This window comes from Pristis pectinata, chromosome 2 (assembly GCF_009764475.1).
Source record: "Pristis pectinata isolate sPriPec2 chromosome 2, sPriPec2.1.pri, whole genome shotgun sequence".
Taxonomy (NCBI): domain Eukaryota; kingdom Metazoa; phylum Chordata; class Chondrichthyes; order Rhinopristiformes; family Pristidae; genus Pristis; species Pristis pectinata.
This window is the reverse complement of record NC_067406.1, coordinates 91,824,590-91,845,098: the sequence shown is the minus strand read 5'-3', so window position 1 is coordinate 91,845,098 and position 20,509 is coordinate 91,824,590. Positions and strand designations below refer to the sequence as shown.

At 38.8% G+C, this 20,509-nt stretch overlaps 1 protein-coding gene across 2 annotated transcripts in view; it reads left to right on the top strand.

The window, feature by feature from the left end:
* The window catches only part of LOC127567316 (inactive ubiquitin carboxyl-terminal hydrolase 53-like), a 97,996-nt gene that overhangs the window by 36,530 nt on the left and 40,957 nt on the right, over positions 1-20,509 (top strand). The window contains exons 5-11 of one of the 2 annotated variants that reach the window (XM_052010058.1): positions 1,793-1,875; positions 1,959-2,064; positions 6,270-6,416; positions 9,002-9,151; positions 12,074-12,236; positions 16,064-16,234; positions 17,427-17,573. In XM_052010058.1, coding sequence (XP_051866018.1) covers positions 1,793-1,875; positions 1,959-2,064; positions 6,270-6,416; positions 9,002-9,151; positions 12,074-12,236; positions 16,064-16,234; positions 17,427-17,573 — 967 coding nt within the window. The remainder of the gene's footprint in view (positions 1-1,792; positions 1,876-1,958; positions 2,065-6,269; positions 6,417-9,001; positions 9,152-12,073; positions 12,237-16,063; positions 16,235-17,426; positions 17,574-20,509) is intronic. The other variant, XM_052010059.1, reaches the window with a different exon arrangement.

Genomic DNA, 20,509 nt, shown 5'->3' with positions numbered 1-20,509 from the left:
AAATTCATCAGTTTTGAAATGTCCTGAGATACTAAATGTGCTTCAAAAACAATGATTTGTTGTTTCTATATAACAAATTATTATGTGGAACAATTTTTATGTTTTATGAACCATTGTTATCTATTAGAATAATGGATCAAAATCATAGCTGACTTGCAAAAAAAAATCAAAAAATGCATTTGAGGCCAGAATTTGTACCAGTGGTAAGCTGACCTACATAGAAAGTACGGATGTGTCTTTAACAGATCTGCCGTTGTCAACTTGCAGCTTTAAGCCAAGCCAAACAAGCCCACCCATGAAGTACCAGAAGAAACCTTTTGAGAGCTGGCTAAACTGCCCTCAGACTTGGCCAAATGTCAAAACTATTAAAGGCTATGAATGCTTCTATGCCTCTGGTCAGGTTTTGAATTCTTTTAAAGAAACAATTTTTTAAGATCCTAATCCATAATTTAGAAGTTTTAAAGCATTTTTTTAGCCAAATATTTAAACTCTGTACTCTCCATTCAAATGAATGGACTTGCTGTTCTTGCACCAGGAACTGACACAATTTCAGTGGACAGATTTGTCAGCATAGATCTGGGAAAATGCAACATGCTCCTGCTACATGCAGAGTTCAATATCCAAATGTAGTAAGAGAATGCTTGCTGAACAGCTTCTGAGTTTACGAAGACTGACAATTCCTGGCATTGAGTGCAGAGCATTTCTCTCAACAGGAGACTGTAGTTGGACATGTACATTAGGAGAGGCATTTGGGGAAAATAGATGATAAGAGGTGACAAATTCAAGCATCTGACTTGTTATTAAAAGGGCAGCAATAGAGGTCGTAACATGTAGGCTTATTTTGAACTTAAATTTTACCAGTTGCAGTATTAACGTTAGAGTATAGGGAAGTAGATGCATGGATAGTTTCTGAAATAGCCATTTTTTAATAAACTAGGGTTGTATTTGAAATCTTCTGAACAAGCATGTTTCGAAGATTTGACATTCTAGAATTACTGTCACAAATCTTGATATCTCCTATCACATTTTATCAAAAAACAGGTATCCAACTAAATATTAAACGATTTTTCACAGGACCAGGTTGACTCAAGTTGATGTATTTTGCAATGGAATCTTGTAACATTAAAACCATGTTGAATATATAATGCATTTTATATAGAACAATTACAGCACAATTCAGGCCCTTCGGCCCACAAAGCTGTGCCGAACATGCCCTTACCCTAGAAATTACTCGGCTTACCCATAGCCCTCTATTTTACTCAGCTCCATATACCGATCTAACAGTCTCTTGAAAGGCCCTATCGTATCAGCCTCCACCACCATTTCCGGCAGCCCATTCCATGCACATCTTTAACCATCTCCCATCTTTTGCATTGCTGTGCAAAACAAGAATCTCCCTAGGAAAGGAAATATTAACCTTTTGATTTTGCAATAAAGAGCTTTATATACATTTGCTTAGGCAATGCAATAACTAATTTCAAAATAAAGCCACAATTGTTGAAAATCTGAAATAGAAACACGAAAGATGGAAATACTCAGCAAATGCTTAATGTTGCCTGCCCTGCTGAGTATTTCTAGCACTGTTTATCTGAAATACCATAGCTATAGTACTTAATGGTGTAAAGAATGGAGAACCCTGTTAATTCACTAAAAATAAAGATTCTAGTCTTGTAGTGGCATTATTGTTTTGGGTAGGGAACTTCCCCACACTATCCCTACCCCTTTTCCTATCAGTTAAAAGAATTGTCATTTTTGCAAGTATTTTCAATTAACACAGCCTTTATCACCTTAGAGCGTGTGCCACAGCTGTGGAGCTACATCGGATCCTTTACCTTTCACCGAGCTAGTACATTATGTGTCAATAACAGCACTCTGGTGAGTAATATTTCATGAATGTTAGGAAAAAGTACATGTGCAAACAAAAACTGAATGAACTGGTAACTGTAATTTAAATTTAGTAACCAGGTAGACAGGATGATGGAGAGAAATGAACGCCCTAAGCCAGAATTGTTTGCAGAGCTACTTCAAGCAGCAAGTACTGTTGGCGACTTTAGGAACTGTCCGGTAAGAACAATTTGGACTTAACACTTGCTCCTCCACTTTGAACTTTTGTGCAACTAAATGTCATGATTTGTGAAAACAAAAATACGCACACCCTTCCCTCATCTTTATCTGCAGGATCCATGTGAAATTGTCAATTTCCAAACTTCCTGTTGTGAAATTTGGCCTGGGTTGAAATTTTGTTTCCAACTTGCCTTACCACAGGACAATGCCTTTAAGTACTTATCAGTATTTTCATAACTGTTACTGTGATCAGCATTCCAGTGCTACATGTTGCAGGTACATTGCCAATCTCTAACACAGAAATGTAAGCCCATCACCACTGGGTTTATTCTGACTGGTTTATTGCTGGCACCATGAAGTCTGATTCTATCTGTGCTTGTGTACAAGACATGTTTTATTTAATATATTCTTGCTGTTGCCTATGGGAAACCATTAAGGTAGTAAAAAAGGAAGGTTGCTTTTAGGTGATGTCTTCAAAATAGACTTTTTTTAAAAAAAAAGTTGCCCGAGCTAAAGTTTTAGCTTGTATTGTTTGTTTAGTCCATTAATCCTGTTCTGGTGAGAATTTCCTGCATAAAATCTCAAAATTATGTATCAAGTGAAGCTTTTGCAAATCTTTCTTGTGCTCGTCAGCTTTTCTGTGCATGCTAGGGCTACTGATCTCATGGGACTTCGGTCAATATCCTATCACTTGGACTTGACTATGATACTGGGATAGAAACACAAGAAAACAGGAGCAGGGGGAACTGAAATGCATGTGCCTGTTTCTGGATGCAATGTCATGTTTAAAAGGAAAAGTAGGAACAGGAGGTCACTTGGGCATGACCTTTTATTTCACGTGATCATGGTTGATCTGACACCAGCCCTCATCTCCTCCTCTGTGCTGGTTGCTTGCTTGTGTACAAGACACGTTTTATTTAATATATTCTTAATTCCCTAGATCTTTCAAAAAATTATCTACTTCCTCTTTAAAATCCCACCACCACCACCACCAGTGATCTAGTGTCTACAACCCTCTGGAGTAGTGAATGCCATTTGCCATTCTCTGCAAGAAAGTTTCCCTACCCACCTCAGTTTTAAATGACTAATTTTGTAACTGTGTCCCCCACTCCCCATAAGTGGACATCATCCCAGTTGTGTCCCCTAAGGATCTTGTGTTTCAATAAAATCACACCTCTACTAAACTCCAAGAATGTAGATCTAATTTCTTTAGCTGCTGGCCCTTTTATCCCAGGAAATAGCCAAGTGAATCTCTTTTGGACTGCCTGCAGTGGCAGTATATTCTTTAAATGAGGGGACCAAAACTCTAATGTACTTCAGGTAATGCCTCACTGGAACAATTTTCAATTGTAACAGTACTTCAGCCCTCTTGCAATAAGGGCCAATAGCTGCCTGAACCACTTGGTGCATCTGCCTGCTAACTTCAATTCGTGCACAAGAACACCTAGATCCTGCTTATCTTCAATTTTACTCCATTTAGATAAAAATCTACATTTTTGGATTCTTCTTACCAATGTGTATAACCTGGCACTTTCCCACAATGGATTCCATTTGCAAAGTTTTTTTGCCCAGTTCAATCTTCCTATATCCCATTGCAAACATTCCTAATATCCTCCATTCATTACATGCCTTCCCACCTAAACTGGACTGTATATCTTGCATGCATGATCCATTGCTGGTGATATGTTGGTGTTTTTTGTTTTGATGTTGCTGGCACCCACCTAAAGCCATCCTATAAAACCACTATACTTTAGGGATTAATGCTCAGGACTAATGAACCCCCTCATGTGAATTTGGATATCACGATGCCACTTTAAAGCTTTGCTTGGTAAAAGAGCATGTAAAAATTACGTTGAAGTTGTTGGATTGTCATAACAAAAACCGAACTGGTTAACTAATGAGCATTTAGCATTGCTGTCATATTGTGTATTTAGCCATGCCTGGCTTCAAGTTTCTCTCCTGTGATATGGAGTACTAGTGGTGTAGAAAAACAATAGGCTGAAAATTTCTATTGCATGAAACTTTTTTGCTGTTGAATTTCCTCCTTTTGGCATGTAGAATCCGTAACTGACCAAAGTGTGTGCTTTACACAGCATTCACGATTCTATCTGGCCCACAGTATACATGATCTGCTAATGCATACAGATGAAAACAATCCTTGTACTCTGTTTTTGAATATCTGTTCAATTTGTATGATTTGGTAATTGCGAAGTGCTTGCAGGGAATTGGCTTTAAAATGTCCCCATGACATCTGTACTAATTCAAGGGGTAATCCACTACTGTGACCTTTGTTGGGAATCATTTGTATTTTGGAGACTAGCAGGGCAAGATTAGATTTGGTTGGTCAGATTTGGTCAGATACACCAGGGTGCAATGAAATGCAATGAAACAAATGAGTAAAATAGAAAATCCACTTCTGGTGAGCAGAGTAATTTTTCCAGTCATTACCTTCTTGCCATGGGTTCTTTAGTGGTTCATTCCACAGATCTCAGACCCTAAAACCAAAAGAAAATATTCCTAGTATCATCTCTCATTGGAACAACATACCCAGGAAACAGCATTTTCAAAGTCAGTGGTGGCACACTTGTAATTTCACACTGGCTAAATTGCTCCATCTGTAGAGTCTAAGATCAATGTCACCCCGAACTGTGAAAAGATTCAGAGGCTATGACAGCAGTGCCTGATTAGTGTATCAGTTAACAGTATAGAGGTGTTACTCGCACTCTTTGCTCAAGGATAGTGGACTTCAGGACTCCTTGAGTAGAGATCATCAGTCCTCACAGGCATGTGGATTTGCAACGATTTCAAGCTTGTTTAGGGAATGATGGATTTCACTTCTAGCTCCCTGTACTTGCATGGAGGTTAGGTCCATTTCAAGGACTATTGCTCCCTGAATATCCAGCAGCTATGCAACCATGATGTGATATTTCTTATGACAAAGGCTATATTTCATGTGTGTTGATTTTTGGGCAAACTTCAGTGCATGTTATGATTGTCTTCATCCTATTTGGCTGTCTGACTCTCATTGTACTATGGGTGAGTGTGCCACCTGATGTGGGGATGCTGACCTTTCTCGTTAGGCACTTGTTTCCAGGCTATCACCAAGCCTGTAAAAGTTGGAGGAGGATGCCTTAGTTCTTTTTGTCTTCATGCTTTCGGACAGGTTCGATAACGTAACTGTGTCCATTTGGATTTGCTTTAACTCGTCTCGTAGGCTATCCTGTTATGGTCCTCATCTTAGTACTTCGGAGCAAAAATTGTATGAGTCTGCCTTTGTGCAGGTGACACAACCTTCCTTACCTGGCTGAGATGCATTTTGTCGGTACTCTACCCACTCAATTCAGTGAAATGTCAAGATTTAGGCTAGTGCTTGGAGTTGTGTGCAGTGACACAGTCGTCCTTTTATCCCCCTGTTGACTTTGTCATTAGCTAGGTTGGCTGGCAATGATGAAAACAAAAAAAATGCTATCAATGATGGCATTGATACTGTACATGTACTCTGATAGAACTTGAGTCCAATGAAGAGAAGATAGAAAGATTGAAGGGGCATATTAGCACCTGAGATGATATCACCAATTGAATTTGGTTCCTGCAAAGTTTATTGGCTCTATGGAACCCAAGGTTGTGATGGCAGCACGTGGTCCTCTATCCTAAAAAATACACTTGGTGGAAGAGTCATCCCTCCCATCTGTTAAGTCAGGTGATGATTCCTTAAAGATGATCAGAATTATTTAGCTATTCAAATGTGATTAGTGAAATTCTAATAAACTGAATATATAATACTCCCCCTTATTCTTAATGCATATCGCTAGACTGCACTTGCATAATTTTGTACCTAAGGAGCAAGTGCAAGATGTAATAGGAAGGTGATGCTGATAGATAATGACATTTAGTAAATATCATAGAAGTGTAATATAAGGTGTATTAATATCTCTATTTCATTAGATGTGGCATGAAGCATCTGAAACATAGCAACATTTTGAGAGTCAGTTATTTAACTTCTATATTCTGGTAAAGTTCAACACATCTGTTCATATCCCAAGGGCTGTTCTTTCTCCTTTGTTGAAAAATTCTTCGTGTTTCAGTAATTTTTCATTGGTGTGGGTATTCAATCTTGGTTAAACTATTTTGAGTTTTGTCAATGTTATATATTGTTTGTATTGATAAGTTTGTTTTTCTTATTCTAATATTGTTTTTGCTTTCAGAGTAACTGTGGACAGAAGATGAAGATTAGACGCGTGCTAATGAATTGCCCCGAGATAGTCACCATCGGTTTGGTCTGGGATTCTGAGAATTCTGATCTCACATTGGATGTAATTCGATATTTGGCACTACAGCTCTATCTCCCTGGAGTGAGTCAGAAGAAATTGTTCTTTTAAGTTGTTCATAGTTAAAAATATTTGTTCAGTGAGTATCTGTACAATTGCTTTTACAGATGTAAGATCTTAAAGTAATTGTGTAATGACAAATTAATTGGTTTTATTATTGTCAGTTTCAGGATGGGCTGTTGAATAAATCTTTGACATTAATGGGAAGATCCATTCAAATTATGTAACTGGCTGAAATTGAGAGCTTAAATACCCTTGCAAAGCTGTTTAAAAAAATACTGAAGTATGATGAAGCTATTGTGAATCTCTGCTGCTGAGTCAGCCTTGTCATTCCTTGGAAATGGTTTATTATTTCTTGGAATTGGTTTATTATTGTCTCTTGTATCAATTTGTTACACAGTGCATTGAGGTAGTACAAGGTAAAACAATGCAGAATAAAGTGTCACGGCTAGAGCGAAAGCGCAGCTAGACAATAAGGTACAAGGTCATAATGAGGTAGATTGAGGTCAAGAGTCCATCTTGGTGTTCTAGGAAACCATTCAAAAGTCTTAAAACAGCAGGAGAGAAGTTGTCCTTGAGTCTTGTGGTACATGCTTTCAGCTATCTTCTGGGAGAGGGGAGAAGAATGTCTGGAGTGGGTGTGGTCTTTGATTATGCTGGCTGCTTTACCAAGGCAGTGAGAAGAATAGACAGTCCATGGAGGGGAGGCTGGTTTCCATGATGTGCTGAGCTGTGTCCACAACTCTCTGCAGTTTCTTCTGGTCCCAGGCAAAGCACTTGCTATACCAAGCCGTGATGCACCACAGAAAGCATACTATCTGGATGCATCCATTTAAAAATTGAGTGTCAAAGGGAACATTTCTTTAGCCTCCTGAGGAAGTAGAGGTGCTGATGAGCTTTCTTGGCCGTGGCATCTACATGTTGGACCAAGACAGGCTATTGGTGATGTTCATACCTTGCAACCTGAAGCTCTCAACCCTCTCAACCTCTGCATTGTTGATGTGGACAGGAGCATGTGCACTGCCACCCCCCACCCTTCCTGAAGTCAATGACCAGCTCTTGTTTTGCTGACATTGAGGGAAAGGCTGCTGTTGTCATGAGACCATGTCACTAACTTTGTCTCCTTCCTGACTCATCGTTATTTGAGATGCAGCTCACTACAGTGGTATCATTTCCAAACTTGAAGATGGAGTTAGAGCAGAACCTGGCCACACAGTCATGTGTATAGGAAGTAGAGTAGGCGGCTTGGGAAGCAGCCTTGTTGGGCACCAGCATTGAGTATAATCATGCTGGAGGTGTTGCGGCTATCCTTCCTGATTGCAGTCTTTTGGTCAGGAAGTCACAGATCCAGTTGCAAAGGGAGGTGTTGACTCCCAGGTCTCAGTTTGGTGATGAGTTTGCTTGGAATTATAGTATTGAAGGTGAAGCTGTAGTCAATAAACAATAGTCTAATGTAGGTGTCTTTCCTTTGTCCGGATGCTCCAGTTGTGTGTAGGGCCAGGGAGATGGTGTTGGCTGTATACCAGTTTTCGCAGTAGGCGAATTGTAGTGGTTTGAGGTTTTCTGGGAGGCTGGCATTAAAGTGTGCCATGACCAGCTTCTGCTAACATTTTCTCTTGATTACTTATTTCCATTTTGCAGCAGTCTGACTTTTGCAGAGCATTGTTTTAAAAAAAAGTCATTTCATTGCCTTTGCCAAATAAACTGTGTAAGAAATCACACAGACATCCGCATTTTGGCTTTCTAGTTCTAGATATCAAACAACTTCAAACACCATTGTCCATCTGGCTTAGGAGTGCCCTTCACTTCTGCTTCCCAAGCTCCAGTCTTAAGTAGATGGCTACCCACAATTTCTGTAATATCACTAAATGCAGGTGATTTTTTTTTTTTCCCCCCTACCCCCCAATGTTGCAGGGGAGGGGAATGTTTGCATTCCCAGAAAACAATCTATAACATAAAACCACATCCATGTATGTCAAGAAGTGCAAGTTGAAGAACAAAACTGGCACACAAATTCCATGACTGCAAATTTTGTCTCAGGTTTTTTGGTAGTAATTTTGAGTTCTGCAAGGGCAACTTTCCATTCCTGAAACTGCTGTAATGCAGGGTTGCCTGTATGTTAACTTTTTTTGGGAACCTTTTCCTCATTCATTATTGTGCATGTTCCTCGCATTTACTTTGTCATAACCAGACTTGTAAACTAAAATCGGAAAAAAGTTTCATGCCAGGAGTACTTGAATGCTAAACACCAGTTCTCATTCAATTCCAATTAAAACAAGCTCTTTACTTGTGTTTTCTGTGGATCAATGTGTATATAGGACTGCCTTTAGAAGCTCTTACTTTGGAAGAAAGTAAGCTATTTAAGCAGTTATCTACAATCTCTCGAAAGAAAACTTGCAGATCTCTTGGGGTAAATTTAGTTTACCCCCAGAAATATGCAACTTTGTGTTAAGGTAAAGGAAGTAGCTTCACTATTTAAAAAGCCTGCGGAAACTTCTGTCTCCAATTTTAAAATTGAAGTACGAGAACTTTTCAATTTGATTTGTAATTAGAATTTTGAGAAATGTGAAGTGACATAGCCTCGTTAGTAACATTCCATGGTCTTTAAGCTTTTTTTCAGAGCAATTGATGAAGGAGCTAAAAGAAGTGAATTGGTCCTTGTTGGGATGGTATGCTACTCCAACAGACACTACTGCACATTTGCCTTTCATACCAAAACTTCGAAGTGGATTTTCTTTGATGATGCTAATGTTAAAGAGGTGAGCTTTAAATCAGTTATTTGTAAATATGATGGCACGTGAAATCTATACTGTTCTGTTTTGGTCATAGATTTATAAAACAAAAAAGAGGCACTTGAGTGCGGGAGAAAGTTTTTAGAATATGCGGAAAGGATAAAATTTGAAATGATGCTCTCTCCTAAAAAAAAAGGAAAACGGAGAGTGAGATGATGGAATAAACAATTGATGGACAAGCAATGTTTGCCCTAAGTCTGTTTTTATGTATAAAAAGCTTTACTGATTAAAAATATTTGGTTTTAGTTGACACAAATAAGATAAAAGTATATATAAGAAAAAAAGGACTGCCCTTAGTTTATTGTTGGAAGATGGCAATACTCCGTATGGCACTCCTATGGCTCTTACAAACAGAGTCTGCCACAAGTGCATTTAAGTTGTAAAAGAATCTGCTTAGGATAGATAGACTCAAAGATTTTTTTCAGTTGATTATTCCAGAGCACTCCTGTCAAGCCTTGTTCTTTCCTCTGTAAACTTGGCCATCCAAAGCTCTGGCCGTATCCTAATTTGAAAAGTAGAGCATTTACCCATACACTGTGGTTATGTGTACTCCTCCAGTTATGGCCTTCTCATCAATCCTAAATTTAGAAGCTCTACCCCACCTCAGCTGAATAGACTCCTAAGCTGTGGAATTTTTCTGCCTAACTAACTCTACCTTAAAATCTCTTGCCTCTATGAAAACATTGTTTATAAACTGCCTTTTTGACCAAGCTTTTAGTCAGGTGCCCTAACATGTCTTTGTGTGGGTTGGTATGGAAGTTTTTGAATAGATTCCTGTGAAGTGCCTTAGGATTTTCAGCTGTATTAATGATGCTATACAGATGTAAGTTGTTAAAAAAAATAATAAGACAGTTAGTTAAAAGATGTGCAAGTTCATAGAACCCCGTGAATGTTTGAAATCCCAAATTATTTCCCACCATTCACCTTGTAGAACAGGCTTTTGTGCAGCTACTGGCTTTTACACTGTTTGCTCAGTTATGCCTTTATTACGTGTTCTAACTTCTGAGATCTTATGGTCTTGTATCATTGTTAAGAATAAACAGCAGCTGAAGAATTCAAAGTACAGTGCCCTTTTTATGAAAGAGAGTCATCAAAACATGCAGTATGACATGGGCTTGTAACTTGCCAAAGTAAGCTGCATGCCACATTAGATTGGACTGCCTTTTGGGTGTTTAGCAGTGAATAGAATATTTGGTTATGTTGACTCTTGGACTGTTGTATGGTATTAAGCTACAGAGGACCTGATTTGACATACTATAAACCTGCCCTGCAACTTCCTCCACTAATAAGGAGGACATTCAGCAGGGCTTATTCATTACATGTCATTTCCTGGTTTTTTTAAGGTTGATGGCTAATTTCTGAGCAAACAACATTTGAAAGGGTGTAGCAGGCTATTTAATATCTACTGTCTTGTTATAACATCCATTGGCATTATTCAAAAGGAAATATAATTCTAACTAGTTAATCAAAAACTGTTGTTTTGCATCAAAATCAATGTTTTGATTGTGAAAGCTATGCTTTTTAAAACCCTAAATATTTAAAAGTTTTAAGTTGTCAACAAATTAAAACTTCTGCTATCTATCTATCTACATAACACACATACGTATCTATATATAAAAAAAAACAAATACTGGAGATGCTCAGCTGGTCAAGTAACATCTATGGAGAGAAACTGTTATCATCTTGGCTGGATATTTTTTCATCAGAACCATTCATTGTTGTATAGTGTGGTCAGTGAGTATGTTATTTTGAAACAAGCATTTGGCTCTTGCATACTCGTACTGAGTTTACTTTTTCTCCCTGAATGCAAAACACTGATGCTGAAGGAACTCAGCAGGCCAGGCAGCATCCGCATCTGTACAGAAAAGCAGGCAGTCAATGTTTCAAATCAGAACCTTTCTTCAGGACTGAAGATGGGAAAAGGGGAAGCCCAATACATAGGAGGGAAAAGCAGAGCAGTGATAGGTGGACAAAAAAATGGGAGGTGGGATCATCACAAAGTGGTGATAGGCAGGTGTGGGGGAGAGCAGATCCACTGGGGAATGAGTCTAAAGAAAGGGGGGGGGGGGAAAAAGGGGGAAGAAAAGAGGCTAGGAAAAGGAAGAAGAGAAGCATGGTTGGGTGGAGGGGAGAATTAAAGTGGGAGAATTCAATGTTCATGTCGGTAGGCTGCAAGTTTCCAAGGCGGAAAATGAGGTGCTGTTCCTCCAGTTTGCACTTGGAATTCTCCTGGCAGTGGAGGAGTCTGACCTATCAGTGATAGTGTGAGGGGGGAGTTGAAGTGACTGGCAACAGGGAGATGCAGATTGTCGTTACGGACAGAGTGTAGGTGTTCTGTGAAAAGGTCACCTAGTTAGTATTTGGTCTCTCCAATGTAGAGGAGGCCACATTTTTCTCCCTTCCTGCCATAGCAAAGTGATCCATGCCCAACACAGTGTTACTGTGTTAATGATTGGTGCTGACCACAGGTCATCAGTGTTTTGAAATGAATAGCAACTGGCTGATTAAGTATTTTTCCAAATTGGAATAATATTTGAAATCTTTCATCAAAGTTGAAGCACACTAACTAGTCTAAATATGAAGTATGGTGTAGAATAGCATAGGAAATAGTTTGATCTCCTAAATGTGTTAAGCATTTTCTTTTGGACCTGATGTTTAATCCAGTTTTTTAAATGCTATCTAACAAAGTTTTATGATATCAAAGTGGGGTACAAAAATATCAAATGGTAAGATGCATGTCAAAAATTTGAAAAGAAGAAAAAGAATGCAATTCTGTGTTAGTCTTTTTACTTATGAAGTCCACTTAAATAGTTTTTGAATGTTGCCTTTGTATATTTTGTAAAGCATCTAATTATGTGACTCTTGAACTTTAAACAAAATGTTTGATAGGTCGGATCAAAGTGGAAAGATGTGGTTTCCAAGTGTAATCGAGGTCACTTCCAACCTTTGCTGCTGTTTTATGCTAATCCCTATGGTATGCCAGTCAGTACAGAGGATGCACCTAGACAAGTGTTTCATCCTGTTCATTGTAAATTGGATGTAGAGGATTTGGGTGAGTTTTACTGTTCAAAGTTGTTTGAGGTAGATATCAATCATTATAACATATCTGAGTATATATAATTCATCAGAATTTGTCACCCATAACTGTTTTCACCATTTTTTAAAAAAAGTCTCAAATTTCTCTGCTGTCACAGTTGCAAAGAAAACTCTACCACAAGTTGAAAATTACTGCTTAAGTGCTACCATTTTTTTTCAGCCAGACTCTGCATTCTTGCTTCTGAGTTAAGGGCTTGATGATTCAGTTAAAAAAAAACAAGCACCTAGTGTTGGCTGATCTTTCTATGTACTTTCAATGAAGTGCTTTATTCCCAATAAAATATAAACTTAAAAATATAACCTTCATTTAAACCAAACCCCTTCTGCTTACAAGGACTGGTGTAAAAGATTCAAAACAATTTTTCTGAAGTGACTTTGCAAATTTCTTAGCTAATATTCAGTATCGACTAACAGCACCAAAATAAATTAACTGCTTGTTGATCTCAATGTAAATCTCAAACAACATTAAATAGAACTCAAGCTGATGAGAAGTTACCTGACCTCTTTCCATGTGCCCACTTCTGAATTTGTTTTCTGTGCAAACTCCCCTAACTCTGGAATTCATTGTAATAATAAACATACAGCTCTTAATTATAATTGTACTGCCTGCCTGTTTTAACTTGGCCATGCTGCACCAATGCAACGTCGCTTCTCACCACAGCACCTGTTCCCCAATTTTAAAAACCCAGGCAGAAGAAATAATTCTGTCTACGTTGAAGAGAAGGATAATCTTTTTTTCATAAAGATATTTTACATAGTCTGCAAAAATCCTAGTAACAACTGGTTCGATGACATTACGTATGGTTGGAAGTTTTGTTGAAATGTACTTCAAATGTGACTCAAGTTTCAAATTACTAAATGAAAGAGCTCCAGTTTCTTCCAGCATCAGTTTAATGGGACATAAAACAGTACATGTACTATTTGAACATTGGGAGCCTGTCCTAGCAGACTGAACTAACATCACTCCCTTAATCATCAATATTAAAAAAAAATTAACTGGCCAAACCTCTTTGTGGAAAATTACTTGAGCAAATTATAATTGTCTTTATCCTTGAGCATGTATTTCAATTAAAAAAAAATCAATGGATGCAAATTTGACTGGCTCACATTGAGGAGCCTGATGAAGTAAAACGTATTAGTTTACTTCAGAATCAGAATTGAGAAAACAGAATTTGTATCTTTCTAATCAGCTCTGGTATTCAGTAAAAACTGATCTTTCTATGGAATGTTACTTGAGGCTTCATAACAAGTCATCCAGGGGCTGTTTCTTGTTACATTATGGCTCAAAATATTGAGCATTTCTAATTGGGGTTCCACATAGATCAACATGTATGCTTTGACTAGACTTCTAGACTTCTGTATTATGCTTTGTTTTTGCTGCTACCTTGCTGTAGGCATTGCAACTTGCCAAAGGTAATTAAGTGAAACAGCCAAATATTGAATCGAAGCTTGTAGTCCAGAATGTTTGGGGTTCAAGGTTCTATGCAACTTTAATTTAAACGGAACATGCAGAGGTTAAACAATCAAAGGGGAAACAAAATGCTGGACGTGCTCAGCAGGTGCAGTGTAACCTACAGAGTTATTAGTTAAGGAGGATTAAACACTCCATAAAGCTGCATAATGTTTCAGGTCATTGACACTTCATGCATTTTGGATTTTTAGAAGTTTTATTGAGAAGAACCCTAAATGATGATTTTGATACCTTTCTCCAGTTTCTGCTGTACCAGCTGCATATTTCCAGCATTCTGTTTTATTACGAGGGGTAGTGGACAACTTGCAGTAATCATTTTCTTCCACTTCTGTCATGATTCTTAACTTGATGTTGCCTGGAAATGTTAATTATTTTATGTCTCTCTGATCACTTGTGTTGTTGCACTGGATTTCTGTCATTTTATTGAAGAATAAGCAAAACTCAGAATTCAATATTGTTTACAATAGGGAGGAAGTTCACTTAACAGAATCCATTGTGGTTGATGTTCATTAGCTTGTCTGTTTAAAGGGAACAATCTCTGAATGAGATCCTTTAAATTTATTTTATTGATGTAGACAGTACATTCTTTCTGTTTTGAAAGAGATCAACTGCTGAGATTCAATCCCTACACCTATTTTGGACAATTGGTCTTTCTGAAATGAAAATCAGAACTCTAATCCATTTTTTTTTAAAGCTCCAATTTACCATTTTGACTTGAGCCTGTGTCTGCTGCTCACTGGTTTCCCAAAATCATTTGTTTATTTTTCAGTTATACAGCATGGAAACAGGCCCTTCAGCCCAACTGGTCCATGCTGACCAAGATGCTCCATCCAAGCTAGTCCCATTTGCCAGTGTTTGGCCCATAACATTCTAAACCTTTCCAATCCATGTAATTGTCCACCTGTCTTTTATTATTGTACCTGCCTCGACCACTTCCTCTAGCAGCTCATTCCACATGCATACCACCTTTTATGTAAAAGAAAAGGTTGCCTCTCAAGTTCCTATTAAGATGTTCCCAAGGAACAAAGATATTCTCATCTTTCCTCTCTTATATTAAACCTATGCCCTTTAGTTCTTGATTCCCCAACCCTGGGAAAAAGACTGAGTGCATTCACCCTATCTATGTTCCTCATGATTTTATACACCTCTAAGATCACTTCTTAGTCTCCTGTGCTCCAAGAAATAGTCCTAGCCTGTCCATCCTCTCCCTGTAAGTCAGTTCTTCAAGCCTTGGCAACATACTTGTAAATCTTTTCTGCACTGCTTCCAGCTTAATAACATTTTTCCTATAGCACAGTGACCAAAACTGAACAGAAGTGTGGCCTCACCAGTGCCCTGTACAACCGTACCATGACCTCCCAACCTCTATACTCAATGCCCTGACTGATGAAGGCCAGTATGCCAAAAATGGCCTTCACCACCCTGTCTACCTGTGACTTCTTTCAGTGAACCATGTACTTGTACTCCAAGATACCTCTCTTCTGCAATACTCCCCATAGCCCTGCTGTGCACTGGAATCCTACCTGGATTTGATTTTCCAAAATGCAACACCTCGCCTTGTCTGAATTAGACTCTATTTGCCATTCCTCTGCCCACTTAGCTGATCAAGATCCCCCTGTAATTTTTGATAACCATCTTCATTGTCAATTATACCACCTATTTTAGTGTCATCTGCAAACTTACTAGCCATGCCTGTACATGGTTTTCCAAATCATTGATATAAATGACAAACAACAAATGGGCCTAGCACAGACCCCTGAGGCATACCACTAGTCACGGGTCTCCAGTTCAAGGAACAACCTTCCACCATTGCCCTCTGCTTTCTACCATCAAGCCAATCGTGTATCCAATTAGGCAGCTCTCCCTGGATTCCATGTGATCCAGCTTTCCAGAGCAGCCTTACCATATGGAATGTTATTAAAGGCCTTACTGAAGTCCATATAAACCACGTTTCCTGTCTTGCCCTGCCCTCAACTTTCTTGGTCACGTCATCAAAGAACTCAATCAAGTTCATAAGGCATGATCTCCCACACAGCTATGCTGGCTATCCCTGTCTTTCCAGATGCATGTACATGTTATCCTTCCAAATCCTCTCCAGTAAATTACCTACCACAGATGTTAGACTTGATGCTCCATAGTTCCCATGTTTTCCTTTGCTGCCCTTCTTAAAGGCATAATATTCACATCATTCATGTGTATGGTTATTTGAATTTAAACATTTGGAAACATTTATTGAACTGAATCAATAGTGTTATTTTTAACTTATTGTTTTCCCTTTTGAATCCTACATCTTTGGATACTTTATATAACAGAAAAAGAAATGCAAATTTCTGCTACCAGAGTACCTGACTACGAGAAGGAAAATGGAGCTGAAGGACGTTCATCAAAAGTTAGGGGCCCAAAACTGCCTCTGAAACAGCCATCTAATGCTAAAGGTGGTTTCCAGAGAGGTTACATTCAAGATAGTAGAGGTCGAGGTCTGAGTAAGTGTTTTATCTTGATTTGTATAGCTCCTAAATTTCAGCACCTTAAAGATAGAATTTTACTATTCTTGATCTTGAATGCAGCTGAGCTATTTACTGTAGTAGCTAAGAATTCAAAATACTTGAATTTTGCATTACTGAGCTATAACTGGAATGTGAAAAACAACTGAAGTGTACTGTAGTGAGTGAAGATCTGACCAATGTTTATCCCTGATTTGCAGTTTATGTTACCTTCATTTTACACCTTCATGGAAGAGGCCCTTTGACCCATGATATCGGTGCCAACTATGATGCCAATTTAAACTAATCCCATCTGCCTGCACATGACCAATATCCCTTTTTAGTCCCTGCCTGTATGTGTACTTGTCTAAATGCCTCAAGTGTTGCTATCATATCTGCTTCTAACATCTCCCCTGGCAGCACATTCCAGGCAACTACCACTTTGTGTTTCAATACACAAAATTGCTTTGCAAATCTCCTTAAACTTTCCCTCTGTCACCTTAAAACTATGCCCTCTAACATTAGACATTTACATGCTAAGGGGGAAAAAAACCTCTGGCTGCCTACCCTATCTATACCTCTCGTAATTTCCTGTACTTCTATCAGATTGCCCCTCAGCCTCTGACACTGCAGAGAAAACAATCCATGTTTGCCAACCTCTCCTCATGGGTATTGCTCTCTAATCCAGGCAACATCCTATTGAACTTCTACACCTTCTTCAAAGCCTCCACTTAATCTAAAAATTATTGAATTAGTCAATAACCTTAATAGTTCAAAAAAGTGTTTACAGCATCCTGTGGAGCTAAAGTAATTGCAAATGTGAATTATTTTCAGTGATTGTTAGTGGCACACAGTTATTTCCTTTGGATATGATTAACTGAATTGGTATGATTCCTTCTCCAGTCCAAAAATAATGCCAAAATCAAAATGTCCAAATAATGAAAACATTAGAGTATGTTGCTTGTTGGGAAATAGTTTAGAACATTATAGACTTATTGACCACAATTCATGAGCAAAAACTTTCATACTTTTTGCTTTTAATTCCCTTTTAACTCATGAATATTTTGTGATGCAGGAATGAATAGTTCTATGATCTCTTGTGTGAAGGTTTTTGGAGCTCACTGTATTGAACAAGTTTTTTTTTCTCTCTTTTCCACCCCCCCCCCCCCCCCCCCCCCCAAAAAAAAATCAGTTAAAGTGTTTGCTGATGACACATCATTTTGGCCACGGGACCGTTCAAAGGAGCATGCCCAAAAACCACAGAATGGAAGGAACCCACCACATACCCAAAAAAAAGAAAATGATAAGCCAACAAGAACTGACTATGGCAAACAAAGAGGTTAGTGCCTCAGTTTTTGTTTTGTTAAACTTGATCCAAAATTCTAATTCTGCTTGTAATCAAGCTTTGTTTTTTGAAAATCTACTTTCAACAGATGAGTTAATATTTTCCTACTGCTATATTATTTGAAGTTAGTCTAACTGATCTATTCCCTTTGCCATTATTGAAACTGCCAATCCAAATTAGGTGTATGTATTTGACTGCAATTTGGTGAAGCATTCTTAAGCCACCAACTTGGGAAGACATAAAAAGGCAATGAATGATTGATTTGCATTAATTGGAGTGAAGAAAGTACATACTTGTGTATAACAGTTGTCACAGCAGATCACTTAAACAGAAAACACTAAACAGTAAATCAAAGGATATTAAATTTTATTTTGGAATACAGTTTAGTGAGTTTATTGAAAGATCTAAGTACAGAAACATACTCTTTTTTTAAATTAAACTCCTGCCTTGCCCTTCCCCTTGCCCCTCAATACTGGCTCTCTGCCCTTCATACTTTCAGTCCTGATGAACTGTTTTGACCTGAACCATTGTGTATACCTTTGCCTCAAATGTTGTCTGACCGTCTCTCCTACCCCCCCCCCCCCCCCCCCCCCCCCGAGTTCCTACAGCAGCTTGTTTTTGCTCCAGATTCCAGCATCTGCAGTCTTGTCTCAACTTTTTAATATTGAAGAGCTTGAAGCTAAATGTACTGATACTGGTTAACATTTGAGCAATTGACCATATACTAAATGAATTATGATAAAATATCAATACTCGTCAATGTAGGTTAATACAGGAGGACGGCTGTTTTCAGTGAAAAAGATAATAAAATTACAAATTACTGCTGAATTTCAAAGTAATAAAAACTATTGTGATTTGTAGTAAAATAGGGGTATCTGAAGATTTGGTTTCACCTTGTAGTTGTACAACTCAATAAATAAAAGGTGACTTATCACAGAAGCAATTTGGGTGAAGCTCAGAACTAGAATAGGCACAGTTACAGTACAGGCCTCGCAACAGCCACTGCGAGGTGGAGGAACAGATATGTAGACAGATTATGGAAATGTGCAGAAACAACAGGGCTGTCATAGTGGGGGACTTCCTTTTTATACAAGAAGCTTAGATAGGGTGGGATTTCAGTGCATCCAAGGGGGGTTCTTGTGGACTCCTATGTTGAGAGTCCAACTAGATGAGAGAACATACTGGACCTAATTGTAGGAAATGAGCTGGGCCAGGTGACAGACCCGAGAGTGGATGAACATTTTGGGAATAGTGATCATGACTCGTGTTTTAAGATGGTTATGAGTAAGGATATAATTGGATCTGGGAAGGTACTAAATTGGGGGAGGGCAAATTATGGCAGGATAAGATAGTTGCTAAGGGGCATTGATTAGGAGCAGCTGCTGTTGGACAAGTCCATATCTGACATAGTTGTTTGAGACCAGCTGATCAGAATTCAGGATTGCCATGTTCTGGTAAGGAGCAAGGACAAGGATGGTAAGGTAAGGGAACCTGGGATGACCTGAGGGATCGTAAACTCTAAGAAAAGGGAAACGTGTAAGGTTTAGGAAGCTAAAATCAGATTGGGACGTTGTGGAATATAAAGATAGCAGGAAAGTGCTCAAGCAAGAAATTAAGGCCAAAAGAGGCTATAAGCTGTCTTTAGTGAGCAGGGCCAAGGATAATCCCAAGGTATGTGATACTTGTATGAAGAAAAAGAGGATAACTAAGGAGAGGATAGGTCCACTTGAAGATGGAGGAGGAAATTTGTGCTTACAAGTGGCTGAGGTACTAAATGAGTACTTTACATCGGCATTTACTAAGGAGAAGAAATTGGGAGGATAATGAAAACAGTAGGGCATGCTAATGTGCTGGGATGTTTTGGGATAGAGGAGGTGGTAGTGCTGGGTCTTCTGAAAACATTAAGGTGGATAAGGCCTGATGGTATATATCCCAGAATATTGAAAAGCAGGTGAGGAGATTGCTGTGGCTTTGACAAGGATCTTTGTGTCCTCACTAGCAATTGGTGAGGACTAGAGAGTAGCAAATCCTTCTTTGTTCAAGAAGGAAAATGGGGATAATACAGGTAATTGTAGGCCAGTGACCCTCATGTCAGTGGTAGGGAAGCTATTGAGAGGATACTGAGGGATCAGATTCATGCACACTTGGAAAGGCATGGCTGCCTTAGGGACAGTCAGCATGGCTTTGTGCAGGGCAGGTCATGTCTTACAAATAATTGAGTTTTTGAGGTGACAAAAGTGCCTGATGAGGGTAAGGCAGTGGACGTCATCTACATGGACTTTACTAAGGCATTTGACAAGGTCCCTTATGGTAGGTTGGTTCAGAAGATAAAGATGCATGGGATCCAAGGTGAGTTGAAAGTTTGGATTCACAACTGGCTTGCCTGTAGAAGAGCTGGGATGGAAGGTTGTTGTTCTGGCCGGAGGTCTGTGACCAGTGGTGTTTTGCAAGAATTGGTGTTGCGACCTCTGTTTGTGGTGATTTGGATGAAAGTGTAGATGGACGGATTAGCAAGTTTGTGAAAGCCATCAAGATTGGTGGAGTTGTAGACAGTATAAAGGTCCACCAAAGGATACAGCAGGACATGGATCAGTTACAAACATGGGCAGAGAAGTGGCAGATAGAGTTTAATCTGTGCAAGTGAGGTCAAATGAAAGGATAAAGTATACAGTTAATGATAGGCCCCTTAATAGCATTGAGGTACAGAGGGATCTTGGAGTCCAGGTCCATAGTTCACTGAAAGTGGCAATGCAGGTGATAAAGGAGGTGTATGGAATGCTTGCGTTCATTGGTAAAGATCTTGACTATAAGAGTAAGGCAATCATGCTTCAGCTATGTAAAACTTCAGTCAGACCACACTTGGAGTATTTTGTGCAGTTCTGGTCACCCCAAAGGTGCAGAAGAGAATTACCAGGATGTTGCCTAGATTA